Below are 27,646 nucleotides of genomic sequence, written 5' to 3' on the forward strand. Positions count from 1 at the left end.
GGCCATTGGAGCTCTGTGATGATAAGAACTTGTCCTTCCCTCACCACCCACCATAACTCAACCTGAATGGGAAATCTCTAGGAATGGGACCCTTGTCTTTGGGCTTTGCTTCAAGAATCAGGTGCGATTACTCAGTCACAGGAGTGAGACCCAAGGGAGTGGACCACTCAGTCAAGGGTAAAAAGAGCTTAAGATGTCAAAATTACCTTCTAATAACTGATTTCCTTGGGTAGATATATCAGACAATGGGACTTTTGTGGTGGTGAAAAATTCAGAGGGCCTAAGACAGATCCAGATTTGTACACTGATTTTGCCACTTATTAGCTATGTGATTGTGCAATTTACCGACCAATCTGGGCCACATTTCTTGTCTGTGAAAAACGGGAACAGTGCCCACATTCTAGGCTTGTTGACAGGATTAAATGAGATGTACTAAAAGCCTTACCACAGAGCCTGGCATGTAAGTGCTCATTAAGATTAATTGTGAAGGGTTGCTGCGGAGAATGAAAGGGACTGAGTGTGTGGAAGAGCTTCAGTATCTTCCGGCCAATTAAGCAGCAAGGCCTGGCAGAGCAGTCAGATGTCCTTGCTGAGGATCAGTGTTCCGCATATCACAATTCACCGCCTCTCAAGAGGCCTCGAGCTACCAACGACCAGGGGCTGCCCAGAGTCCCGAGTGAGGAAACGCGGCCAGGAGCCAACCTGGCTTCTTGCTGTAAGGGCTCTTCAAGAAGGCCCTATGCATTTGGGCTCCCAGTGGGGCACAGCCGCGGGCTTCAAGGCCTCTTACTTACCCGGGAATGGTAACAGTCCTTAACGGAAGCCAATAACGGCTCACCTGCGGCCCAGACACTAGCAAGGGCGGGATGAGGTCAATCCTTGGATTTTGGAGCCCACGCCCCAAACCTGCATTGAACTACAATTCCCAGCATGCCACGCGGCCGCCCGGGTGGCGGAGCGTGGGCCTCGCCAACCTTGGGCCGTTCTTTCTTCCCGCGCGGCCGAACTCCCACAAGTTCCGGGTAGTGCTGGCTTCCCACCCACGACAGCCTCCCCTCTTGATTTCTGGGTATTGTAGTCCATCTTGTTACGGTTTCCCGGGAATGACCTTCTCCTAGCTACGGATACCTTCGCCACAAAAACTACAAAACCCAGAATATCGCGCAAGTTCCCCTCGTCCAATAGGAACCCCCCATGTAGCGGGGCGCGGAGGCCGGCTCTCGCAACTCAAGATGGCGGACGAGAGTGATACAGCAGTGAAGCCGCCGGTACCTCCGCTGCCGCAGATGATGGAAGGGAACGGAAACGGCCATGAGCATTGCAGCGATTGCGAGAACGAGGAGGACAACAGCTACAACCGGGGGTAACAAGATCCTCGGAGTCCAATTCCCATCCAGTCCCCCACAACCTGGGTCTCTGGGGTGCGGGGAAGTCATCGGGAGCTTAGTGTATCCCCACCCCCACCTTCTTATTGGCTGAGACATTGGAATTCTGCCTGGCGATTGGTTGCTGTCTGTGTCATTTATCAGGGGTGGGTGGTTAGTATATTAAGACCCAGAGACGTTCAGTACTTTTATTATATAAAAGTTCTTCTGTGTAATGTTCCACTCGTGTGGCTCAGGCGCGTCCGAGGAAAAGAGCATGTTGGACGATGGTCTTCAATGGCACAACACAGGTCAATCTAACAGTGCAGTTCAAAAGGAACGTTACTTATAAGGTGTTGTGTGAACAACGTGATTAGCAGTAAACGAATAATAAAACGTTTCACTGCAGTTCACCTTCAATGAGGAAATTCATCAGGCTATACCAACCATAATTATGTTGTAAAATATCACTACTAGAGAATCCCAAGATATAAACTCACCTTATAAACCCTGCGTAATTACTGTATGATAATGTTTGGATGTATACCGTGTCTGTTGCTCCAAATAATCCATAAGTTTCCTGAACAGCACATAATTAGGTCTTCCAGTATCTTTGCTCTGTTAACTTTGCGAAGTAGCCTGGAGCTTCTAGAAATTGAGTGATGGTGCTTCCTTGGACAGTGTTTGGAAGTGGGTTTAATACTGCATCTCCTGTACTTGAGGGTCTTGCCTGCTGGTAACTGTTCCTCGGGTAGAATAAATGCATCAGGCGTTTGGGTGTTGAGCTTCCAAATCAGTGTTCAGTCTTGCAAGCCACACCCTATCATTTCTCTTTCTCCATATTGTTACAGTGGCTGGCGCTGACGCTCGCTCTCCCTATCTATATTTACATATGTGTTTTCTAACGGAAAGTCATGAGAGACTGTTTTGGATGTATAACTTTGGCTGAGTCTTTGGTAGTCTGATTTTCATAGCCATCCTGTCATTTGCTGTATCGGTTGGTGGTAGTTTTGGAGGTAAAAGTAGAAGGTTGAGATCTTTGGATAAACTTTAAAGAGAAATTCTGCTACCTTAAGGCAGTGGGAGAACAAAGGACTATTTAAGTGGTTTATAAGTGGCTTGTGATGAATGCTTAGGTTAAAAGATCTAGCTTTATGTTCTTCAGTCAGCTTTAAAAAACACAAGAAGAATGTAGGGGAAAAGGAAGCTTGTCAAATTTGGTTTTTATAGGACTGTGTTCTTTTGCACACAGATCTCATGTAATGAAAGCCTTGTTTTGAAGTGTGAGATTCCTGAGAAAGGAAGAACTGAGAAAGAGGAAGTAGGAACTGGAAGGAGGGAAAGTACAGCCCTTCTGAGTAGAGATTCCAGTCGTATGTGAGAGTTCTTGAATTCGAAATTCGTTTCAGAAGTGAAAGTATGGCTTCATCTTTGCTGTGTGTGTAGTTGCTTTTAGTTTTCAATGCTAAACTGTTGCCTTGACCAGTGTCTGTAACTCGTTAATTGGTTTATAATCTATGAATCACTTTGCAAGGCTGTTTGGCGGAAAGTTCTGTGTTTTATTTAAAGTACAACAAAGTGGTAACCTAAAAAAAAACCTTTGGAGGTGTGTTGTTGTTGTACATGGTTATGGTCTGGGTGAACAAATTCAGTTTTTTAGCATCCCGAATCTAGAGATCTGTATAAATAAGTTTGGAGGTGGCAGGTGAAAAACAGAGGACCCAGCCTGGAGGACAGAGTCTAGTTCTGACACTTAGAATCTGGGATGGAGTCAACATTTTTCCATTAATTGTCAGAGGAGACAGTTTTGGGAAGAAGCTGTGTGGTATAATGGGAAAAGCATAGACTTTGGAATCATTCAAACCTGAGTTCAAAGCCTGGTTCTGACACTTAATAGTCCTGTGACCTTGGGAAAGCTAGTTAACCGCCAGTTGTAAAGATTAAATGACATAACATCTGAAGCAGCCTTCCCGCTTCCTTTTATTCTTCAAATCTTCCCTGTCCTCCTTCCCCCAGCTTGCCCCCCCCATCATGTACTGTGGTTTTTTTTGTAGCTTTTATCATGACAGTAGTTAAATAACATTCATATCCAGTCCGTGTCTTACCTACTGTGAGGTGTCTCGGAACAGGGATCCTGTCTTTGAGTTGCCTGGCAGTTAGTGGGTGTTTATGAGTGTTTGCTGGATGAATGAATGACAAATGTTGAAGTTCGTAGCCCAGTGTTAGTGGAGCTTCATTTCTCCTCACTGAGGGGAAGGATGTCAGATTTTCTGACATGTACGCGTTCTTTTCCCAAATAAGTCTCGTAAGCCTTACTACAGTTTTTGTGAAATAATCCACAGATATCAAGGATCCTTCAATTTTTCGTGGAAGTTTTCCACTGTTTTTTGGCTTCTTGAAATTTTTCTTGCCTTTACTTAATATTAGTTTAAATGTTTTCAAAAGTGATAAAAGAATTGAAGGGGAATATCTCCTTTTTATGCTAACAGTTCTAAAAGACAGTATGCAATAAAAGTTAATGATAGTTCAAACTAACCCTGGTTCTCTTGGGCCTTTCAGGATGGGCTCAGTGCTTTACACTAATGAAGAGAAATGCGTTCATGCACTGGAATAATAGGAAATACAGTTCTGCTAGTCTTACATCCCTTCTTTGTGTAGAAGTTTAGTTCTTGATTTTTTTAGTCATGTGTTTCTTCCATAATTAAATATTTAGTGAGTATAAATTTCATGTATACATATAAGCACGCATGTGCACATGTGTGCACATACAGTATATCGGGGGGTGTGTGTGTGTGTGTGTGTGTGTGTGTGTGTGTGTATGTATCTGCCTACAGTTTTTCTATCTGCTATTTTTTTTTTTTAAATCCACTCAACAGAGGAAAGAAAGGAGGGTAGCGTTCCACCCCCACCCCCTCCCCAGTAACTTGCCTGGCATAAGTTACCGTGAGCAATTGAGTGGAGAGTCAGACTAAGATCATCTTTATGCTGTATCCCCCTGAAGGTCATGATTTACCTATGGGTTTAATTTGCTTGTTTGGTTTTTCCCCTTTTTAAAATTAAAAAAAAATTTTTTTTTATTGGAGTATAGTTGCTTTACAGCGTTGTGTTAGTTTCTGCTTCTTGTTTGTTTTTAGTAGTTTCTGCTTCTTGTTTGTTTTTAGTGAGAGACTTATCGCTAAAGAATAAATCTTATCAGCTGGCAGTAGATTTTAATTGTGCGATAACAAACAAGTAAAGTTTATCTGGGTGTTTTGGAAAGGGAAAACTTTTAGACTATTTTGTTTGTAGGATTCGTTCCTAGAATTTATTCTGCAGTGTCATCGATACCACTGAGATGCTGGGAAGCCATGGATCAAGAATGCTTTGATAAGGGATTTCTGATGTCTGTTTCCCATTCTGTTCTCTTACTCCATGGGGACAGGTTAATATGGGTTCTTAAAAGTTTTCCTCACTTCCTAATCATGAGATATTACCCTTTATGAGGAAACTTAAGAGAAAAGAAAGGTCTTTTTGAATGGAATTCCATAAAGCTATCCTTACTTGCTTCTGTTTTATTCTTCAGATTCTCCAAGAGTGGTTCTTTCCACATTTATTTGATGGCTTATAGCTGCTTATAGCTGTATCTGGCTCTTAGAAGAAGAAATCTTTTTAGTTCCTTTTTCTTAATTTCTCTCTTCAGCTTTTGGTTTTTCAAAACTAGATCAAAGCAGAAATGAAAAGAGAAACCTCATCACTGATATCAAATAAGTGTTCTAATTTTATTTCCCAATTAAGTGGCAATTAAAAAGAAACTAATCAAGAGCTGCTTCAGAGAGAAGGGACTGGAGAGCAGAAGAAATGAAAAGTAAATGAGAGCCTATTTCAGGGAGACTGCTGTTCATGGCAAACCAGTTTTGCTGATTTTTCACATTGTTTAATGTGCTCACTCTAAAATTTCCCAGCTTTACTAAGTCTGCCATTAACCCTTTCCCTGCAGAGTCCATGGGTCCATCAATTTAGTAACTTTAGGAGGATGCTGCTTTAGCTCTTCCTCTTAACCTTTTATCTGAAATCTCTGCCCTGCAAGCCTCTCTTCCAGTTCCCCAAGGACGGTGCTCTTGTGATTGTTGCATTTAAGGCACACAAAACACTATGTTCTCTCTTGAGAGCACCAAAACAAAACGAAACTAATATTCTTCAACAGGGTTGGTACTTGCTTCAGAATTTTTTCTACTGCTGCTTTCTTTGAGAGGGAGCTGAGGAGGGTTCACTGTTGTTAAGTGTTCCATAAATGTTCTCTGTTGCTAGCATGACTATGTGCTGGGCACTGTGCTAAGCCCTTTACATGGATTATCTCACGTAGACTTCACTTATAAAGACTGATTTAGCTTTTGTAATGAGGCTTGGGATTTGCAAATCCACCTCTCCCTTTGACACCCAGGAGGATCCATTCTGAACTTGCTGAATTTCTTTTCCCTGCTACATTGACTCCTTCCTCCTGACTCTGCAGCAGTGTGAGTCCTGTCTTTGGATGCATTCAATAACCCATGGACTTTCCCAAACTAGGGAGCCAGTTGGTGATGGAGGTAACTGGCCCCTTTAAACCGTCCTTGCTAGACTGATATCTTTTTCAGAGTTCATTCCAGTGTGTGAAATTGCTGCCAGCATTGAATCACTGCTCTGAAAATTACTGAAAATGGTCTCTGAACCGCATTTGACTTGACCTAGGAGTTGCCAGGTTACAGTCTAGCTCACCAAACCAACCCAGAGTATGTAGAATTTACACTTCTGTCTCATTCCCATTGTAAACTACTTAGTGTATCAGAGCTTTTGTGACCCGTAAAAAAACAATTTTCCTTCATGACAGGAATTGGCTTGTTCACGCCCAAAACTCTGGCTAACTACCCCAGGGAGGGCAGAGGGTGGCAGTAAAAGCAGTCTTTTGTAATCCCTTCCCACAACCTGCTGTTCTTTTCACAGGCCTCCTGGGTACCTTGATGGCAGTAGTAGAGTGTTTTTATTTTTACAGTAATTTAGGACTCACAAGCAGTTTTTTATAAGAATAACTGGGGCTTCCCTGGTGGCGCAGTTGTTGAGAGTCCGCCTGCCGATGCAGGGGACACGGGTTCGTACCCCGGTCTGGGAGGATCCCACGTGCCGTGGAGCGGCTGGGCCCGTGAGCCATGGCCGCTGAGCCTGCGCGTCCGGAGCCTGTGCTCCGCAACGGGAGAGGCCACAACAGTGAGAGGCCTGCGTACGGAAGAAAAAAAAAAAAAAAAAAAGAATAACTGATTGGTGGGAGTTTTCAAAGTTTGGGGGATTGCATTAAGTGATCCTGCAGTCTCAGCACGAGGATCGGCAGCTGATACTGATTCATGCCATGTGTTTTCCACGTGGGCCCCCTTGTAAATGCCATTGATTCACCTGGCTTTGGGCCTTCTGAATACTGTACCAGTAGGGTTGCTGGTAAATCATACCTCATGAATAAATTGGTTTGCAGAAGGGGAGTTCCCTGGCGGTCCAGTGGTTAGGACTTGGTGCTTTCACTGTTGTGACCCCGGGTTCAATCTCTGGTCCAGGAACTAAGATCCTGCAAGCCACTGGCATGGCCCCCAAAAAAAATTTTTTTTTGATTTGCAGAAGGATTTCCTGATGTCTACAAGTAGAATCAAAAGGATGTTAGAGGCTAGGATTTATTAAGTTTCTCTGGAAATTTTAAATTTTAGCCTAAAAAATTAACTTCCAGTTTTTAGGGGTAGAAAACAGGTAACCGAAAGTCGTGAATTTTATTTTCTGAACTCTTTTTTTCTTTTGATCTCATAATCAAAACTAAACCATGGTCTGTGTTTAAGACATTGGAACCATTCAAAGTAGTTAAAATGGAGCTTTTTTTGTTTTAACTCTTATAGAACAGGTCCTAAGGAGGGAGAAGACAATGAATAAGAAAGTTGATAATTTAATAAGAAATTTGACAATTTAAAATCTCAAAACAGTGGCTCAAAAGAGCACAGCATCGCCACTGCTTTCATAGAATGTTAACACAGCTGTCCTATGGAAACATTGCTAAAGATGTTTTGCTGACCCTCTTTTGGGTTCTAGCTTTTCAGGGTTTTATTTTAGTCTGTTATGCCTGGAAAGCATCAGTCAAGCACATATTTGTTGAACTGTCAACTGTGTGCTCAGCATAACTAGGAATGCTGTGGGAAACAGCTGTGAAAGATACGGTCCCTATACCAGGAAAACTTTTATCTCATTGGGAAACCAGGCAGCAACACATTATATATATAAAGTATTAAATTGTGTGGGAGATCATAATCTTAAAACAGATGGACATCAATGAGAATGAGAGCTGGGGTAGTCAGGGAGGCTTTCTGGATAAAACACGGCTCACTCTCCTCATTGCCTTTAATGTCTGCTCCTCTGATACGCAAAAATTTGTTTTAGGGCTTTCGAAGGTTCTCAGATAAATTCTCACAGGGAATGAGACTTCAGTGTTTGGGGAGGAATGGGCCAAGTGGTTAGATTGGTGACTTGTCCCTGGGTACTAGTTGGTTAGTTGATGCCTCATGTCCCTGGGCCTTGGTTTCGTCTTCTGTAAACAACAGGTTAAGCCAGACTGCCCTGAGATTCCTTCCAGCTCCGGTTGTTTAGCTCCCAGGATAACAACTTCCGTCCCTCAGCCACGCACCTTTGAGTGGATTTTGTTATCAGTAGGATTAAGAGGAGGCCTGTGTCACGGACCTGCACTGCTGCTGTCGTCTGGAGGTTGGCAGCTCGAGCTGCTCCTCTGTCAGCTTGCCCTTCCCTCCCACCAGCACACACTCTGGTGCTGCATTCTATTTCTAGAAATAAGTACTGAAGTTCATTTTCCACCTCCTCCCCCAGCCCTGACTTTATTTTATTATTTATTTATTTACATTTTATTTTTGGCAGCGTTGCGTCTTCATTGCTGTGCGCAGGCTTTCTCTAGTTGCGGTGAGCGGGGGCTACTCTTCGTTGAGGTGTGCAGGCTTCTCATCGCAGTGGCTTCTCTTGTTGCGGAGCACGGGCTCTAGGTGTGCGGGCTTCAGTAGTTGTGGCACGCGGGCTCAGTAGTTGTGGCACGCGGGCTCAGTAGTTGTGGCTCACGGGCTCTAGAGCGCGGGCTCAGTAGTTGTGTCACACGGGCTTAGTTACTCCGTGACATGTGGGATCTTCCGGGACTAGGGCTCGAACCCGTGTCCCTGCATTGGCAGGCGGATTCTTAACCACTCTGCCACCAGGGAAGTCCCCAGCCCTGACTTTATACCAGAGCATCCATAGGATTTCTTATGTGTTTGAACTTAGAGTATTTTGACCTTCATTTAAAAATGACATTTCCTGATTACTTTTCTTCTCTGTTCCTGGTTTGTCATTCTGCTCATTCATCCCATATTCACTGGGTTGGTCGTTAATGACTTGAGTTGATCAACTTTACTTTAGAAAGCACATTTCAAAATTTTTATGTGAATTCCCATCTCCCTTTCCACTGCAGGCAAGCCCTTCCCCCCCAAAAAAGGGGGCAAGTTTCACTAATTCTCTGCTCATTATTTTGGAACCAAATGAACCAAAGTTAGACTTTGATTTGCTGTATTCCAAGGTTTTGGCCAGTCCCTTTGAAGTATGTTAAGGTGACTGGCAGGTTTAGAGAGATCTCTGAGAGATTTCTGTTTTAATTTGCGGAGCCCCAGCATGCCCAGGGATACTCACCCAGTGGGTATGGACTCCAGGTCCCTTTAAAAATGAAGCCAGGGGCTTCTCTGGTGGCGCAGTGGTTGAGAGTCCGCCTGCCGATGCAGGGGACACGGGTTCGTGCCCTGGTCCGGGAGGATCCCACATGCCGCGGAGCGGCTGGGCCCGTGAGCCATGGCTGCTGAGCCTGCGCGTCCGGAGCCTGTGCTCCGCAACGGGAGAGGCCACAACAGTGAGAGGCCCGTGTACCGCAAAAAAAAAAAAAAAAAAAAATGAAGCCAAATTCTTTTGAGAAGGACCAGCCTAGCTTCCGTGGGGTCCTTTGGTTTGGTTCTTCCCAAATCCAGATTGAGGCCATCCTGTGAAATGGTATTGGCTTCCTAAGATGCTTCCTAAAGACCTACTCTCAAGGCCTCTGAGCTTGGTTTCTTATGGATAATTAAAGGTATTATAATCACCTGAAGAGCTCACCCTACTGTGCTCCTTGGAAGTCTCTTCGCCAAGTCAGTTGTCTTCCTGTTTGGCTTGTTGACTGTCAAACCATGTTGAGCTCATAGTGTTCTCATGGATATGGCTCAGTACCTGGTAGCTCAGTGACAGTGACTTTTTTTAAACTTTCCTTTGTTCTTCAGGTGTCTCCATATTCTTGATGTACAAATTGAGACAGGATCGTTGCTCAGTAGCTGCATGTGCAAATTCAAGCCAATCCAAGGAAAATGAAAGTAGCTCTCTGGTTTTAGTGTGGGTCTTGGAGTTTGCTGGGCACTTTTATTAATAATGCATAAAACAGAACAAGAGTTCTACCCAAGGGCTGTCCACAAAAGTGGGGTCCATAAAGAGATGGCTACACGGAAGTGGCTCCACTGAATAGCAAGAGCAAAGGCAGGAAGGGAGTTTTTAGTGATTTTGCCTATTTGTGAAGATGTCTGCAGTCGGAGGAAGTAATTTCTTCTATTTTCCTCATGTGAAATTGTGCTTAGTAAGTATTCAGTTAGTTAATATGCAGCAGTTCTTCACCTTAACCTTTTTGCTTCTTTTTTCCATAAAAACAGTTCTTATGGTAATTCATATACAGGGACCAGATAATTCATTCCATAAGCTGAAATGAATAAGGACTTATAAATTGTATCAACAGTGGAATGCTGCTTTGTCTCCTACCATCAACCAGCTTTTTGGTTTTTTAAATTTATTTATTTTTGGCTGCTTTGGGTCTTCATAGCTGCGCGCAGGCTTTCTCTAGTTGCGGTGAGCGGGGGCTACTCTTCGTTGTGGTGCGTGGGCTTCTCATTGCGGTGGCTTCTCTTGTTGCGGAGCACAGGCTCTAGGCACGCGGGCTTCAGTAGTTGCAGCACGCACGCTCAGTAGTTGTGGCACACGGGCTTAGTTGCTCTGTGGCATGTGAGATCTTCCTAGACCAGGTATCGAACCCGTGTCCCCTGTATTGGCAGGTGGATTCTTAACCACTGAGCCACCAGGGAAGTCCCCATCAACCAGCTTTTAAACCTTATAATGCTGCATACAATCCGGAGACTGAAGTGGGAATGTCTCTGGAATCAGAAAAGCACACAGGCTTGTCAAAGGCTTCGAACAGGCCTGTGCATAATAACAAAATTGAGATAATAAGAGGAAAGCTTTATCTTCAGTCTGTAAATGGCTTTATGGTTCCTGTTCTTTGCCATGGCCTTGGGGGTTTTGCTGAGCATCTGGTTTTAAGGCGTCTACCTTATCCCCCTTCTGAATGTTATCAGTCTTCCTTCCGTGTTATGCCTTCTGTGTCCCATTAATATGGTATCTAGGAGGTGCACTTGCATCTGGATGTCAGAACCTTACACTTCGACTAAAGTCAGGACCTTACTTGCTCTCCCTGACTTTAGTCTTTCTGCAACAGGGGCCTGGTGACAGGCCTGGCCCCACAGGTGCAGGCACAGTTCTTCCCGAGCAGGGCAAGTAAGGGTGGATGAGCTAGATGGGAACTGAATGTGATGGGCCGAGGGGAAAGCGGGGCTTGATACCTTCCAGAATAAGAAGCTGCTGTCACCGTAGGCTTTCAAGCGTGGGAGGGACTCATGGAAAGCCATTTTCACAGAGGTGAGTCCCACTGCTATGTAGAGTTTAGGAGGAGGCAGAGAAGTTGTGATGTCAGGGAGATCCAGGAAAGGCTGGAGATAACTTTAGTCCAAGTGCAAGGTTGTGAAGTCTGGATACAAGCATTCCTAACCAGGAGTAGGACAAGAGAAATCTGAGGACATTCTGCAACGGGAAATAGTAGCACATTGCCTTCTCCCTATATAGTACGTGCTATGAGATGATAATTAATATTCATAATAACTCCAAGAGCCTTTCTGAATTATAAAATAAAGCTTAAATGGTACTTACCATATGGTATGTAAAATGTATTTTATACTGTTTGAATTCTTTGAAAAATTGATTATCTAGACTGTACAGCTAAAATAAAACCCTGCACTTAGCTGATTCTGCAGATTAGGGTTCACTGTACCCTTGCGTTCGACTCCTAATTTAGACTTTTTAATGGAAGATTTCCAGGGAGGATGGCAGAGTGATAGTCCGGCATTACTCCCAGTCTGACAACGCCCAAATCAATTTAGACATGGCAAAAACCAACTACAACAGTAAACTAGGGGGCTTCCCTGGTGGCACGGTGGTTAAGAATCCGCCTACCAATGCAGGGGACACGGGTTCAAGCCCTGGTCTGGGAAGATCCCACATGCCGCGGAGCGACTAAGCCCGTGCGCCACAACTACTGAGCCTGTGCTCTAGAGCCCGTGAGCCGCAACTACCGAACACCGCGCACCTAGAGCCCGTGCTCTGCAGCAAGAGAAGCCACCGCAATGAGAAGCACACACACTGCATTGAAGAGTAGCCCCTGCTCACTACAACTAGAGGAAGCCCACACACAGCAATGGAGACCCAACACAGCCATAAATGCATACATACATAAATCTATTAAAAAACCAGTAATTAGGAAAGCAACCTGCAAGCTGAACCTTAAAATTAATCAGTAAAATGAAGGAAACCCAGAATCAAAACTATTATCCTAAAATCAACAGGAATTGGGAGAAAACATCTGGGAGCGAATGAATGGAAAATGTTAGAAAAACACAGTATAATATGTGATTTGTGTCTCAAAAATATTGGGAGACAATACAGAAAACGATCATGAAAGCCTGTAGGAAACTGTTAAATGTGGCTAAGAAACTGTTTTTGCTGCCTTCATTGGGTGAGTCATGCAGAGGGAAAGCAACATGAGAAACCCCCATTACTGTGGTTCACAGGCACACACGTTTCATGTAAATCTCTTCTTAGCAGGGGTGGCTGGGTGTTCATTGTTGTTATTTTCCCAAGATTCCTAGTGCCGGGTTTTGCTGGTGGTGATCACCCAGTCTGAGCTGGCTGGTAGTTGTTCTCAATCCTACAGGCCTGATTTAGGCATTTCTCATGAGCGTTTGACTATTTTGGACACAGATCACAGCAACATTAAACTGCCTTTTTCCTTGTTCCTTCCTCCCTTTCCAGTACTGCCTTGTGCTTTAGGTCCAGATGGGGCAACTCGGAAAACCTAATGCGTCGGGAGGGTGGGAGTGGAAGTGAGGGAGAGTTTCCAGAAGACCACTTTGGGCTGTCATCCCTTTAAATTCCAGGCTCTAAGGAAGTGTTGGTGGTATGAATGCCCTGTTAACAATTATCATGTGCCTTTGCTGCCAGCAACCTGGCAATCTAAAGAAAAGAACCATTGGAATTCCCTGACTGTCCAGTGGTTAGGACTCCACGCTTTCACTGTTGTGGGCCCGGGTTTGATCCCTGCGGGGAACTAGGATCCCGCAAGCCACGCGGCGCGGCCAAAAAAGAAAGAAAATAAACCGCATAAAATAAAAGCAAGAACAGAAAAGGTCCTTTCAAACAAATAGGCCATCCCTTGCACATTGCTCCCTCCCTGGGCTCTGGTGGGAGTGGAGAGGAGAGCTGTGTCTGCTGGTGTCCTCCAAATGCCCCTTCTGGGGCCTGGATTCTCTGGTCTGCTTCTGAAGCCAACAGGCTTGATTAAGGAGGGTCTGGCTCTACAGAAAGCTCTTTGTCAGTGTAGCTCAAAACAGATGATTTTTTAAAAACCCTGCATCAGTATTTACTTTGTCTTACAGTGGTTTGAGTCCAGCCAATGACACTGGAGCCAAAAAGAAGAAAAAGAAACAAAAAAAGAAGAAAGAGAAAGGCAGTGAGACAGATTCAGCCCAGGATCAGCCTGTGAAGGTAACAAGGAGGCTCTGTTTTCTGGTGACAGAGTTGCTTTTTCAGATTTGAGGGTGTTGGGGTAAATGTATAGGAACAGTGTAGATTGACAGTCTCCACTGGTATTCCTTCGAGAGGGAGGAGTTGGATCCCTCTGCTGCCCTCTGCTGCCCTAGACCTAGGTGATGAAACTGCTATCCTACCTTAAAAGGCACAGCACGTTTGACATTGACTCCCAAGCCTGGTGCCCCCTCAGAATTTATAGGTGCATACCTGCATGGGGTGTTGTGCTACGTGCCATAGAGTGATTCCCTTGTGACAGCCCCTGTGGCCTAGAGCAGTGGTCCTCGGCCTTTTCTGTCTTTAGTCCCCACCACTATGAGAATGAAAGGCCTGTTCCTATTAAGGCAGACCTTTATATATTGCAAGCATTCTGTTGATGCTATGGTTATTGTAATGAGAACTGAGACTCCCACAGAGCCCATTTCTGAGTTCCATAGTTGAGAACCACTGGCCTAGAGCTTACCTCTGAGACTGACACACCGACACAAAACCCAGAAGTATGGGTAAGGATTGTTTTGTTTCTTAAATAAAGCCACATTAAAAAAAGAAAACCTTTTATTTCAGGTAAGTGCTGTCCTCTTCAAAGTAAGCCTTGGAGGAAGCTCGAAACATATCCATAATTCTTTTAGAATTGCCTCAGTTTACAAGCCTCACAAGAAATCCAGTCTCATTCCAGTATACCCACCCCTTGCTTTATGCCTCGAAAGTCATACTCCAACTTGAATCTCCTACCTTATTGAGATATGGCTTCAAGTAATTTTTTTGATATTTTCAATACCATACCCACCGTGAAAAAAAAATACTACCGTTATTGACCACCATGCTGTCCAGCTAGGTTCTTGCCAGGCACATGGTTTAAATTAACCCCAACCTTCAATTTCTCTACAGGGTAGGTGGGGGTCTTCCCATTTTAAAGACGAGAGGAGGTGGTTTACCCAGGTCTTTCAGTCAGGAATCCTAGCCCAAGCCCATGCTTTGGCTTTAGGGATTCTTGTTTGTTTCTTTGTTTGTCTGGGGGTGAGTGTTTGGATGACTCCAGGGGGGTTTGAACTCAAACCTTTATCAAAATGGTTCACTTTGAGATTAGAAAATCTCAACAAAACACCATTTATGTAGCCGTTCTGTTTTTCTCCTTATGAGAGTGTTGGAATACATAGTAAAGAATTTAGAAAAAAAACATAGCAATAGGAAGAAAATGAAAATCATTTCTAGTTCTACCTCCCAGGAATAAGCAATGTAAATATGTTGGTTTATACTCTCTCTTTCCTTCACAATTTAAATGAAAAAAAGATGTAGGAAAGTAGAAGTATTAGAAGTTATGGGTATTTGTATAATCTTAAGCTGGATATAAGATCCAGAAGCCATAAAAGAAAAAGTGACAAATTTCAAACTTCTCTGTAAAAGTCAAGAGGTAAACAACAAACTGAGCAAGTACTTGCAATACATGAATCAGTAAATTTAAGATAGTGAAATGAGTAGGCCATTCACAAAGAAAAAAATAAAGGTTTTTATATGAAAAGATGGTTAAATTTGCTATGAAAATTAAAGCAACATTTTTTTTTCCCTAGATTGGCAGAGATTAAGATTTGGTAAATCTGATGATGAGGGTCTTGAGAAACACACTCCCATACACTGTTCACTGGGTTAATTGATATTCTCTTTTTAGAGAGTAAGTTGACAATATATATAATCTCAAACGTGCATCTCCTTTTACCCAGCAAGCCTCCTTTCTTAAACTTTATCCTGCAGAAATACGTATTCAGTGAGCAAAAAGAGATGTAGAAGAAAGTTCATTGCAGCATTGTCTGTAAAACTGAAGACCAAAATCACCAAAATGCCATTGGTAGGGGGTTGGTCGGATATCTTGTAGTCTGTGCATGCAGGGGACTCAGTTGTTGGAATGGGCAGGTCCATGTGACTGCGTGGAACGGTCTCTAAGACATAGTGTTTAAAGAAGAACAGTAAAATAATACCGAATGATCCAATTTGAGTTTTTGAAAATTGTGTGTGTTTGGAACTTACATGCAAAAAAGTCTGAAATCATATTTGCCTCTTCTCACCCTACCTCCCAAATTTAAGACTGTTGATGACAAGGATTATATTTGAGGGATGGGACTGTTGGGTTTTTTATCTTCTGTGTGTCTTTACATTTCTGCATTGTTTGAAATTTTACACTAAGCCATGTTTTGCCGTCAACCGTCGTAAGACTGAGAAGAGGAGAAACCCTGTCGGAAGCACCTCCCTGTCATTAGTGCTCATCGTCAACCACTCTTTCTCCACTTGTCCTTCAACAGCTGACCTCTGAGGAACCACACCGCTTCTTTGAGTTGTACCCCCTTCACTCTTGGACTTGAATGAATCAGAAGTGTTTATTAATATAATGGGCCTTTTCTCTCCCCAACTTTGTCTTGTTCAGATGAACTCTTTGCCAGCAGAGAGGATCCAGGAAATACAGAAGGCCATTGAACTTTTTTCGGTAGGTCAGGGACCTGCGAAAACCATGGAGGAGGCTAGCAAGCGAAGCTACCAGTTCTGGGACACGCAGCCCGTCCCCAAACTGGGTATGTATTTGCTTTCTTCCCCAGGCGAAGGCGAAGGCAAAGGCCAGGGCCAGGGCCAGGGCGAGGGATGTGCCTCAGCCACGCTGAGGGTTCTGTGCCGGATTTGTGAGGGTTCTGTTGTCCTTGGTGGTTGTTTGTTAGAGGATCGTCTTTACAGTGCAGTTCAGAAAAGACTGTTGTTCAGGGACCTCATCCTTTCACAGTAACACATATTGAGAACAGATAATGGTCCTTTTAGTCCATCATCATCCCGTATAAATCTACAAAGAAAAACAGGGCGTTGGCACGTGATGAGTGGGGATGTGTGCTCGTGGACCTGTCTTCCCACATAGATTTTACGGAGAGACTTGTTTATCTGGGCAAGTGTTTAATCTGGAGTGGGCCAGTCCCCAGCCTCTTCCCCTTGTCTCTCAAGACAGTGCGTGCTTAATAGATGCAAAATAATTTGACCTTTTGCTTAACAGTGATAGTTTAATTCCACCTGGAATACCATATGCAGGTTTGGTCGGCACCTCTTTAAAAAGCTATGATGAACTCTCAAAGGGGTGGGGGCAGGCAGAAAACAAAAGGATTCCAGAAGAGACTGGTCGTAGCAGAGTTAGAGATGCCTGCCGAGACTGAGCCACAGCTCACCTTGACGGCTGACTTCAGAGGGTGTTACTGACGGAACGTTTTCGCAGTGGGTTGCATCATGCTCCTGGACCCATTGATAGCCCAGTTCCTGTTTTCTGTGTGACTGCGAAAGTAGGTATGTTGGAAAAAACGTGTGTTAACAACGAACATGAGTGACCTTCAGGCTGTCCACGTTACTGCTCCCTCCGGTGACACAGTGAGATTTGACAGTGTGTTTGGTGGGGAGGAGGGCGGCGAGGGCAGAATGAAAGCCTGGTGAGGGGAGGGGGCGGCTGTGCCCAAGGAGAGTCGTCCACTCCAGAGTGTGCTCCTCCGGCCAGCAGGATGGCCATTGCTTAAGAGCTTGTAGACACGCAGAATCTCAAGCCCCAGACCTGCAGAATCAGAACGTGCAGGGGATTTGTGTCCACTTTGAAAGTTTGAGAGCCTCTGCTCTGGAGCAGATGCAGTTTGTAGACAGCTTAGTCACAATCCAGAAGCAAGCTGAGACGTGCCCCCCAGAGGGTGCGAAGCAAAGCAGTGCCTGGATGGTTGTGAGTCGTGAATCAGCGGCAGGCACTGTTCTAGAGCCCTGCCCTCACCCATCCACCAGGTCTGTTGAGCTGCCCAGGTCAGCCAGGTCCCAGGCCACTGGCTAAGCCCTCCAGCAAGGCTTTGGGTCACAGTAATGCTATTCTTAGGGTATTACAGGTAACAGGCCCCGGTGACCACTCCCCCACGAAGCAGCAGGAAGAATCAAGAGCCACACGCTCCACCTCTGAGTGAATTGCACAAAGAGGCATTCCGGGGTGGGGGGCTGCTGTGCACCTTGGCTGTTTTCAGGTGGGGTTTTGGTCTGATTTTATTCTTCATTAAGAATTTGCAAATGGGTGACTTTGCTCCATTCTTCATAGACATGGAACCTGGTGAAGAGGCCAATTGGGAGTAACGGGCTTCTCTTCTGCTTTAGTTCATTTACTCTTTGTTGTTTGCCTCAGTTTCTCCACCTGTATGTAGATAGTGCTCCTGTTTTGTTCTCAGAAAGCTCGTGAAAAAGCCACGCTATTGCTCACAGGGACGTAGATGGCCTCGGGAAGGTGGAAGGAGGCTGTTCTGTTTCTTCTCGATGTGCCTTCTGGGCAGTGTGTGGCGTGGGGCTCTGTGGAAGAGTGATCACTCCGAGCTTCTGGCCAGTCTGCCTTTCAGGTCCACGGTCAGTCAGGTCCAAATAAAGGATTCCTTTGTGTCTGTGAGTCAGCCCATAGAAAGTACCACGTTATAGGCATCAGTTGGTCCACGTGGCTGAGGTGTCACCCCATTTCTGCTTCTGACTGTCCTTAGGGTAGAGTGATTTATAGCTTCTTGCTTTAATTTTTTCCACTTAACTGGGGGCTAATAATTGTGAGACTCAAGCATATCAAGTACTGTGCTTGCAGCACTCCCCAACTTGTGGCGAGAGTTAGATTGTATTTCACTCAAAAGACTTAGAATTCTTTAGAGGTTTAAAACCATCTGGGACTTCCCTGGTGGCGCAGTGGTTAAGAATCCTCCTGCCAATGCAGGGAACACGGGTTCAAGCCCTGGTCCGGAAAGATCCCACATGCCACGGAGCAGCTAAGCCCGTGCGCCACAACTACTGAGCCTGTGCTCCAGAGCCCATGAGCCACAACTACTGAGCCCGCATGCCACAGCTACTGAAGCCTGCATGCCTAGAGCCCATGCTCTGCAACGAGAAGCCACCACAATGAGAAGCCTGTGCACCGCAACGAAGAGTAGCCCCTGCTCTCTGCAACTGGAGAATGCCTGCACGTAGCAACGAAGACCCAACGCAGCCACAAATAAATAAATAAATGTATTAAAAAAAAAATCATCCTAAGTTCACCATTGAAAGGCCTGTAAACAGCCAGTGTCTTCAGCTGTGTAACAGTTCTTTGTGCTCCCAGATCAACTTTTGATCTCCCTTTTCAGACCATGTCCTTCTCCTTTTTCAGTCACCCCTTTTTCCTACGCTAGTTGGGGGAAGGTGAGGAATCCTTTTACTTTGCCTAACCTTAGTGGGGTGAATCTGGCCACTGTTAGATTAGTTTAAAAAGTAACTCTCCCAAAGAAAGGGAGAAGGCGGACTCGTACTTGGTTGCCCCGGGCCCTGAGAGAGAAGCTTCCCCACTTTGTCCCTTGTCCTGCTCGTTTGGCTCAAGGTCTCCCAGATCTCACATCCTTTTCTCCCAGGTCCTTCACGGGTGCGCTGTGGCGCTTAGTTTTGCATCTCGGATGTTGGAAGGCAGAGAGAGAATTTGGGGGTAGAGTGTACAGAAAGAAACCCGTTGAAAGTCCAGGGTTTTCTTTCAGAGTTCCCAGTGTCCTCCTCAGCTGCTCGCTGGCTCATGGTGGCCTAGAGACAGCTGGCTGCATTCCTGTCATGCTCTGCAGAGCAGCCCGCGCCAACTCAGCCAGAGGTGCTCAGGAGCCATTAGAAGGTGGCAGGCAGGCCAGTCTCCACCGAGCAGTGCAGGCAGGAGCCCTGGGCCGCTCTCAGCTTTGCTGGCACCCCAGACCGCGAGTCTGTTCAAAGTGCTTCTGCTTTCTCAGTGTTTCCTCTAACTCTGCTTTGTCAGCTATGTCTTGCAGATGCCACACAGCTTTGAGATAATCTGTGAGAGCTGGTTTGTCAACACATAGATTAAGACTTACCAATTGAATATTGTATAAAAGTTCACTCAGTAATGTCACTTGACAAGCACTTATTGAGTGCTCTTTGTAAAATTCAAATCTCAGGAAGTCACTACTCCCTCGCCTCCCCCTTAAAGACCCGTTGATGTCCCACAGCCTTGAGGATGAAGTCCAGCCTCGGTAGTAGCTCGCAGGGTCCTCCACGATTGGTCCCCACTCTCCTCTTCAGCCTCCTCTCCTAGTTTCCTTCCTTTCCCCGCTTCATCTCCAGGCCTTGACTATGCTGTTCCCTCCGTGTACCCACCCTCCCTGCCCCACCCAGCCCACTCCTGCCTAATTCCTAATTATCCTTGAGATCACATCTTTAGATATTTCTTCTGAGAGGTCTTTCCTGACCCCTCCCCCTCCTACCATACTTCATTGTCGTGGACTCTCATTATACTGAGTGACAGGTGCCTGCTTGCTTGTCTCTTTGGTGCCCATGATGATGAGGACCTGCGTCCATTTCATTCGCCAGCTCCTGCCCCAGAGCTGGAGCATTCTAGGATTCTGTGAACACATGGTGAAGGCGCAAATGGAAATGCTTGGTGCATGCAGGACCTAGTAACCAGCCTAAATGAAATGATTTGGCTTTGAGACTATTGTCATATAGTGGCAAAGACCACCAGTATCTTGTCCGTGAAATCATTTAGGGAAAAAAAATTGATTAAAAGGTTCTGAAGTTTAAAAATGTCTTTTGGAGGGCTTCCCTGGTGGCGCAGTGGTTAAGAATCCACCTGCCCATGCAGGGGACATGGGTTTGAACCCTGGCCCGGGAAGATCCCACATGCCGCAAAGCAACCTAAGCCTGTGCGCCACAGCTGCTGAGCTTGTGCTCTAGATCCCGCGATCCACAACTGCTGAGCCCGCGTGCCACAACTACTGAAGCCTGTGCACCTAGAGCCTGTGCTCTGCAACAAGAGAAGCCACTGCAATGAGAAGCCCGCGCACTGCAACGAAGAGTAGCCCCTGCTCGCCGCAACTAGAGAAAGCCTGCGTGCAGCAATGAAGACCCAACACAGCCATGGATAGATAAATGAAAACGTCTTTTGCAAAGGGTATAAATTCAAAACAAGATAGGGAAAATTGATTAGCACCTAGACTAGAGTAGAAATTCTTGGTACTTTCCAAGGGTCCGGCCCTTGGCTTGGTAGGCTCAAAAAGTTATACGTGGCAGGGAATTGAAAGTGGATTGACTTATATTAAACCAATTCACAAGGGCTGCTTTATGAATTAATCAAAAGGCCAGGGGAAAAAATATATATAACCGCTCTCCCAAGGAAACCTTTTTGGGAGCAGCTTATAAATAAGAGTTAGCTGGATTCTTCCCTGCTGTGTCCCCACTGTTGCCTGTACTTTGCAATTTGTGACCCGTAGCATGTTGGTAATGACTCGTTTCTTGAATATTTCCCCAGAAGGTAGTGCATCTTGTGAGGCCAGGGACCTTGTCTTTTCCCAGCTCTGTCCTGGTACACCATGTCTGACTGGTGTTCAGTAAATGTGCCGGGCGAGAGTTAGATGGTCAGTCCTGATGGTGTTGTCCTCAGCTCATGGCTGGATGCAGCCATTTCCACTACACCTGTCCCACAGATCCATCACTGGGAGGGTCCACAGCTTCCTGTTACACGTTAGAATGGTGTGTTTGGGCCAGGAGTCCGAATGTCAGTAAAAGCATGAACTGAGTGCCTAGAATGTACAGAGCCTTGTGCTGGGAGCCGTGTACTGAGTGGTCCCCTGTAAAGACTGTTTTCAAAATGTACTAAACATTTCTTTCTTCTAAGTTGTGAACATGAATGAGCTCTGAATTGTAGAATCTGCCAGGGCCAAATAATTCCAGGGGCCAAAATTAAGTGGCTGATTTGTCTTGAGTTTATCAGATAGGTCTGATTTGGCTGAGGTTGGGAATCAGGGCTCTGTCTTCTCAGCACGCCTCACACTTCCTACGTACTCCACAGGGAAAGGGTGTCTGTCCCGGGTGGAGATGTCCCGTCAGAGGGTAACTTCCCAGCAGCGTGCTGTAGACTCAGTGATTCAGCCTGAAGTCGCTCACAGAGCTCTGTAAACACTGAGGGCCTGAGCTGGCAGCGGCAGTTAAGTGGCCCACGTTGTTCAAAGCCAAGGCTGGCAGGGCCCAGAGTGAGCCTGGCGCCTGGACGCCATTGTCTAGCTCAGGAATAGGCCCAGTACGTTGTTGTTGCTGTTGACACAAAAGCAGCCTTGTTGCAACTCCTTATAAATCCATCCAGGTCGATGGGTCTGGGCCAGGGCCATGACAGCACTCTACACCAACCAGGAGGCAGGACGCCAAACTAGTCAAGATAAATGTTTGTCATCCAGTAACCAAAGGGAGATTTAAAAGAATGTGCAAGAAACCAACCACCTTGGATCCCACTGATTGTTCTTAAGTTTGGCCATGAATTGGCCCTCAGCTAGGGGCCAGGGGTAGCTGGAGAGATGGTCTGCCAAGAACAGAGTGTTCTTCAGATGGAGGGCTCCTGGGGATAGGAGGAATTTGCTGAGGTCAGTCTTTGAGCTGAGCCCCTTCCTTCCCCTGGGAGGCCGAGCGTGAGGCTTATGGCTGTGCTCTTCTTCCAGGGGAAGTCGTGAACACACATGGCCCCGTGGAGCCTGACAAAGACAACATCCGCCAGGAACCCTACACGCTGCCCCAGGACTTCACCTGGGATGCCCTGGACCTGGGGGACCGTGGTGTGGTGAGTAGGCCTGGGTGGGCCAGCAGTGTGCACCGGCTGCCACTTGCACGAAGAGGCCTGCAGTCACATCGAGACGGCTTCTACTCAGGCCTTCCTCAAGGGCTCTCTTAAGAGCTGAGCCAAGCAGGTCTGAGCAGACCCCATCTGTTGCCTCTGGGGCCTGCCCACGACTCCACATAAATAGCTCTTGGCTTCTCGGGCAGGTTGAGAGTTAACCCCTGCCACTCCCCAAGGCAGATACCTTTTCTTCATGCTTTCATTTTTCTTGTTCATCCATTTATTCAGTCCCTGGTCTTAACGATGGAGTGGCTGGTTAGTTGGGTGACATTCTTGGTCCGCCCCTTCATGTACTTAAGTCTGCCACTCTACCCTTGGTGGCTCAGTTTCCTGTTAAGCACTAGGGCGCTTGTTCCAGGAGTCCCTGCCATGAAAAGGATTTGTGAGATTAAACATAGTTTTTGGTAGTTTGCCTTGTCCTGAAAGGCTTGGGGCCCCAGGGCACTGGAGTTCGTCCCCACCCCCGGCAGGACACCTCTAAGGCCACTCCTCGTCTCTCTACAGCTGAAAGAACTCTACACGCTCCTGAACGAGAATTACGTGGAAGATGATGACAACATGTTCCGATTTGATTATTCTCCCGAATTTCTCTTGTGGTGAGTTGTCAGGGCTTTCTTATTAAGGTCCCAGAGCCAGGCATGGAGCAGAACAGCGACAGGGCACCAGATCTTTCATCCCTGCTAAGAGCCATCCTTTTAATGACAAATGAGTATGCGATTTTTGAGTTCCTGCATCTGAAGGAGACTTGCTGCTCGTGGAGCTTAGAATCGAAACCTTATTTAAGACAGAATGACTGGGTGAGGGGTTCCTTTATGGAATTCGTACCCAGAGGAAAAGATCGTCTGTTGTATGGTGACTTTATGTAAGAAGGGAGGGAGGGATGAGACCTGATAAGATTGAAAAGAAAAGAGGTCGTTTTCGATCCATTTCCTGAGCATGCTCCGTTGTATGAAAATGACCTTGCCTGGCTGGGCCACCCACCCTCCCGGGCCTCGTTTAATATCCGGGAAGGTAGAGGCATGAGGCCAGCACAGAGGGGGCCTGCCTGAAAGGGGGGGGGAAGGAAGACTGGCCAAGCGGAAAGAGAGGAGGTGATGGCGCTTGCGGGGAGGTGGAGCCCAGAGCTCCAGAGGCTCCACAGTCAGCTCCCGACCATGGGACCCACTGGACTCGAAGCCAAGGAGGCCGGTGCTCCGGCTCAGGCTGTCAGAGTAAGTGAGCGCAAAGAAACTGGATCAGTATGAAATCTCCACTGTGACAGCCCTGGGTTGGGTGAGCAAGCAGGCCAAGTGGACTGAGCAGAAAGAAAGGGCTGTGGCTCGATCCCATTGGTGTCCAGGAGGGTTTGGCCCTAAAGAGAAGTAGGAGAATTGAGCTGTTCACCCCCACTCAGGGAGGTGGTAGCATGAGCTTAGAACCAGACTCGGCGGTGGAGCCCAGACAGTCCCCCAAGCCCGCCGGCGAGCAGCACCACGGCTACAGCCCCTGTCTCTCCTCTAGGGCTCTCCGGCCGCCTGGCTGGCTCCCCCAGTGGCACTGTGGGGTTCGAGTGGTCTCGAGTCGGAAACTGGTTGGGTTCATCAGCGCCATCCCGGCAAACATCCATATCTATGACACGTAAGCACCAGCGCCACTCCCACCCCCGCATCCCCACCATCCTGCTTGGTCTGGGAAGGTGGGGGGGAAACGTGCACATACTTTCCGAAGAAGAAAGAGGGAAGTTCCCACGAAGGGAGGGAGCTTGGGTCATGGGAATAGAAATTCATCATAGGAACCACCTGTCTGGCTCTGAATTGTTGCTGGTGCTCTTGTCTGTGACCTGAGCTGGAAGGAGTCCACCCTGAGGGCCGGTGCACTCCCTGACCAGCAGTTCAGCATTTGCATTTGCGCCACTCACGCGTCGACACACTCAAGCTGCTTCAGAAGTGGGTGGGTGTGACTCACAACCACGTTGTCACGGGGCCTTCAAGCTCTGCTCTTCATTTTCCCTGGAAACGTCAGAACCATCTACCACAGCCTTCTGGGCTTAAAGGCTGTGGATTCTTGGGGGAGTCAGAACCCCTGAAATCCTAGAATAACCCTTGACTTACTCTGTGGGGTTCCTGACGGCTAAAGGTGGGACCCTGCCAGCCTACTATTGGGGCTTCACCAGGGAGATGCTGTGGTGCCTTTTTTTTTTTTTTTTTTTTTTTTTTTTTTTTTTTTTTTTTTTTTTTTGCATTACGTGGGCTTCTCACTGCTGTGGCCTCTCCCGTTGCGGAGCACAGGCTCTGGACATGCAGGCCCAGCAGCCATGGCTCACGGGCCTAGCCGCTCTGCGGCATGTGGGATCTTCCCAGACCGGGGCACGAACCCGTGTCCCCTGCATCGGCAGGCGGACTCTCAACCACTGCGCCACCAGGGAAGCCCTGTGGTGCCTTAAATAAAGGAGTTTGCTTGAGTCCCACTTACCTTTGGAGGTAGAGTCTGTAGAGAGTGGGCCCCTTGCCTGGTGCAGCAGAGCAGGGCAGTGGGAGGGCGTCCGAGTCCTGACTGCTGAGTGCAGGCAGAGGCAGAACACGAGCCTGTGCTGAGGGCCCCGGTCCCTGCAGGGCGCTCCATGTGCTGGACAGGATTACCTTGCCTGTTAAAAGCCTTGTCCCTGGGTTTTTTCCTTCCTCTTCAGAGAGAAGAAGATGGTAGAGATCAACTTCCTGTGTGTCCACAAGAAGCTGCGTTCCAAGAGGGTGGCTCCAGTCCTGATCCGTGAGATAACCCGGCGGGTGCACCTGGAGGGCATCTTCCAAGCTGTTTACACTGCCGGGGTGGTATTACCAAAGCCTGTTGGCACCTGCAGGTAAAAAAAACTCTTCTTTGCAAGGTCCTAGAAACGGCGACATGCCCGCTCTAGTTGAGGAGCTTGTGTCACTGTGAGTCACAGTTCTGCCCCTCAGCGTGTGCCCTAGAGCATCTCGCTGCTCTGGTGTCTGATAAGGTGGGTGGTGGTGCCCACAAGAGCCGGGTGGGGCACACGGGAGTGACGGGGAGGCTGTAGGAACAGCAGCCTGCACAGTGCGTGCCCTGCCCAAAGGGGTTAGGCTTTCTTAGCGCCCCCTGATTCCTTCCATTTGGAAATGGTGGGGGTCAGTCTGCTGGGGTTTTGTTCTCATTTTTAAGGATGAGGCCAAATCTGGATTTTTATGGTAAATGTCCTAAAGTTTTAAATGGTTGGCTCAATGTTGTTTTGAATATTATGTGGGCCGAAGAGAGCATGTCTGATCCCTGTGTGCACCAAGCACAACCTCTGCCTTCGAAAGTTCTTTGAAACAATTGAATACTCTGCCTTAAGAACTTCAAAAGTGAAAACACCAGGCAAATGCTGGAAAGGAGGAGGCAGAGGTAAACATTCAGAGAACTAGAAGTCTTTTCCATTGACTTGATTCCAGGAGTGGGGATCGCTGTTCCCAGACAAATACTGTTACAGAGGAGTGGCTTGTGAACTTGACAAAGAAAATATAGGAAGCGCTGTGGCCACTCTGCACTCACTGTGGGGAGGTTGGAGATCTGGGGCGACACCACTGGCTCAGGTGGGGCCCGACGGGTCTCTTACGCCACCTGCCGGCCATCTTGAGATCCCCGTGCCGTTGTCCTTTTTTTTTTTTTTTTTTAAATATTTATTTATTTAGTTGTGCTGGTTCTTAGTTGCGGCACGTGGGCTCCTTAGTTGCGGCATGCGAACTGTTAGTTGCGGCGTGCATGTGGGATCTAGTTCCCTGACCAGGGATCTAAACCCAGGCCCCCTGCATTGGGAGCACGGAGTCTTAACCACTGTGCCACCAGGGAAGTCCCGCCCTTGTCCTTTTAATGAGACTTGCCATAGTCCTCTGAGGACAGGACATTTGTGTCCCCACAGGTACTGGCATCGGTCCCTAAACCCCCGGAAGCTGATTGAAGTGAAGTTCTCCCACTTGAGCAGAAATATGACCATGCAACGCACCATGAAGCTCTACCGACTTCCAGAGGCCAGTGGTGCTTCGGGGCCCTGGGCAGGGGCAGGAGGGAGGCCAAGGAGAGCCTCGCCCTCAGCAGGAAAGGAGCGGGGCCTGGGTGGGGAGGAGGGGGCTCTTACCAGAAAAGCAACTCAACCCGTAGTTTCCGGGTTCCTAGCCTTTCCATCCTGTCGTTCTGTTATCTGTAGCCAGGTTTTTATTTTAGTTGGACTTTCTCTGTTCTCCTGAGCCTGCACGTGGGCTAGTTTCTCTGCCATCTGTTGGCAGACTCAGAGAACACCTATTCCGTGTAATTTTAGCCTAAGTGAAGCATAATGGAGAGAGGAATCCACTCACTGGTACGCAGCACATCCCAGGACCCAGCGGAAATGAGCCACAGAGCATCTGCTGCTCCCTCTGCCGAGTCAGGTGGAGGAGAGGTGGCTTGAGTTTGTGAGGGGAGCCCAGATTTCCAGTCCCAGTCCTCCCGCCCACATTTTGCCGCCGAAGGACTAGGCAGCCTGCAGTGAGCTGGTTTTCTCCTCTGGGCCTCGGTTTGCCTAGTTTGCCAGTGAGACAGACGCTCCTTGTTCTCCTGTTGTGCCTGTCTTCAGGAGCCTAATGGATCTTAAAATCCCTTCTCTTCCCTCAGAGCTCTTCCGGGCAGTGTCAGCACAGTTATTGGATGCCTGCTGATCAGAGGGCTGCCCGCCTGGACTCGTCAGCCACCAAACTGGATTAATCGCCCTGGGATTGGGCTGATCCACCCCTGGATTGGGGTCATTAGTGCCCCGCTTTGAGAGCCCGCTGCAGCATAGTTAGGCACTGCCCAGGATACCAGATTAGGGAGCCATGATGAGTGTCCCCTTGGGCCACTGGAGAGCATTCTTAAAGTGTAGCAGCTGGAAGAACGTCTTTGGATCTCCCCGCCTGTGGGTGAGAACCCCAGCATGGCTGCTTTTTCAGTCCAGGATTTGAGGTGTCATTTTGGGAGCTACCATGTAGAAACAAGGTCACTAAGTGTTCCCTAGAGACATCAGGATTATCAAGGAATTACGGCAGCTAGAGGTCCTGGAACTGCAGTTTTAAATTTATTTATTTACTCACTTATTTTTGGCTGCTGTGGATCTTCGTTGCTGTGCGCAGGCTTTCTTTAGTTGTGGCCAGCTGGGGCTACTGTTCGTTGCAGTGCGCGGACTTCTCATTGCAGTGGCTTCTCTTGTCGCGGAGCACGGGCTCTAGGTGCACGGGCTTCAGTAGTTGTAGTGCCAGGGCTCAGTAGTTGTGGCGCACGGGCTTAGTTGCTCCGTGGCATGTGGGATCTTCCCGGACCAGGGCTCGAACCCATGTCCCCTGCATTGGCAGGCGGATTCTTAACCACTGCACCACCAGGGAAGTCCCCTGGAACTGCAGTTTTAAAAGCAATTCCTGTACACCTGAAACTAAGACAACATTGTTAATCAACTATACTCTGATATAAAATTAAAAAAAAAAAAAGAAGCAATTCCTGCATTAGGAAGCAGTTGTGTCAGGCAATGACTGAGGTATATAAACTAACTCTACCCTGATTTCAGATTCGGCTGACCCCACCTTTGTGTTTTAAGCCTTTGGGAATGTTCCCTCAGCCCCAGTATTTACTCTGGAGCATCACATGGGTTCATTCC

At 47.2% G+C, this 27,646-nt stretch overlaps 1 protein-coding gene across 1 annotated transcript; it reads left to right on the forward strand.

The window, feature by feature from the left end:
• Positions 1-1,212: 1,212 nt before the first annotated feature.
• Positions 1,213-26,739, forward strand: LOC307068332 (glycylpeptide N-tetradecanoyltransferase 1). The gene is made up of 9 exons (XM_079726140.1): positions 1,213-1,363; positions 13,211-13,319; positions 15,778-15,922; positions 21,839-21,957; positions 22,519-22,610; positions 23,515-23,631; positions 24,680-24,850; positions 25,907-26,015; positions 26,635-26,739. Exons 1-9 carry the CDS (start codon positions 1,233-1,235, stop codon positions 26,722-26,724), a joined length of 1,083 nt encoding a protein of 360 aa, XP_079582266.1. The 5' UTR covers positions 1,213-1,232; the 3' UTR covers positions 26,725-26,739.
• Positions 26,740-27,646: the final 907 nt, after the last annotated feature.

The sequence above is a fragment of the Hyperoodon ampullatus genome (assembly GCF_949752795.1).
Source record: "Hyperoodon ampullatus genome assembly, chromosome: 19".
In the NCBI taxonomy this organism is placed as follows: Eukaryota; Metazoa; Chordata; class Mammalia; order Artiodactyla; family Ziphiidae; genus Hyperoodon; species Hyperoodon ampullatus.

Excerpts from the sequence above, each read along its gene's own strand:
- LOC307068332 (XM_079726140.1), top strand. The coding sequence starts at position 1,233 with ATGGCGGACGAGAGTGATACAGCAGTGAAGCCGCCGGTACCTCCGCTG. Across the intron at positions 24,851-25,906 it reads AAGCCTGTTGGCACCTGCAG|GTACTGGCATCGGTCCCTAA; the intron begins GTAAAAAAAACT and ends GTGTCCCCACAG. Across the intron at positions 26,016-26,634 it reads AGCTCTACCGACTTCCAGAG|AGCTCTTCCGGGCAGTGTCA; the intron begins GCCAGTGGTGCT and ends CTCTTCCCTCAG.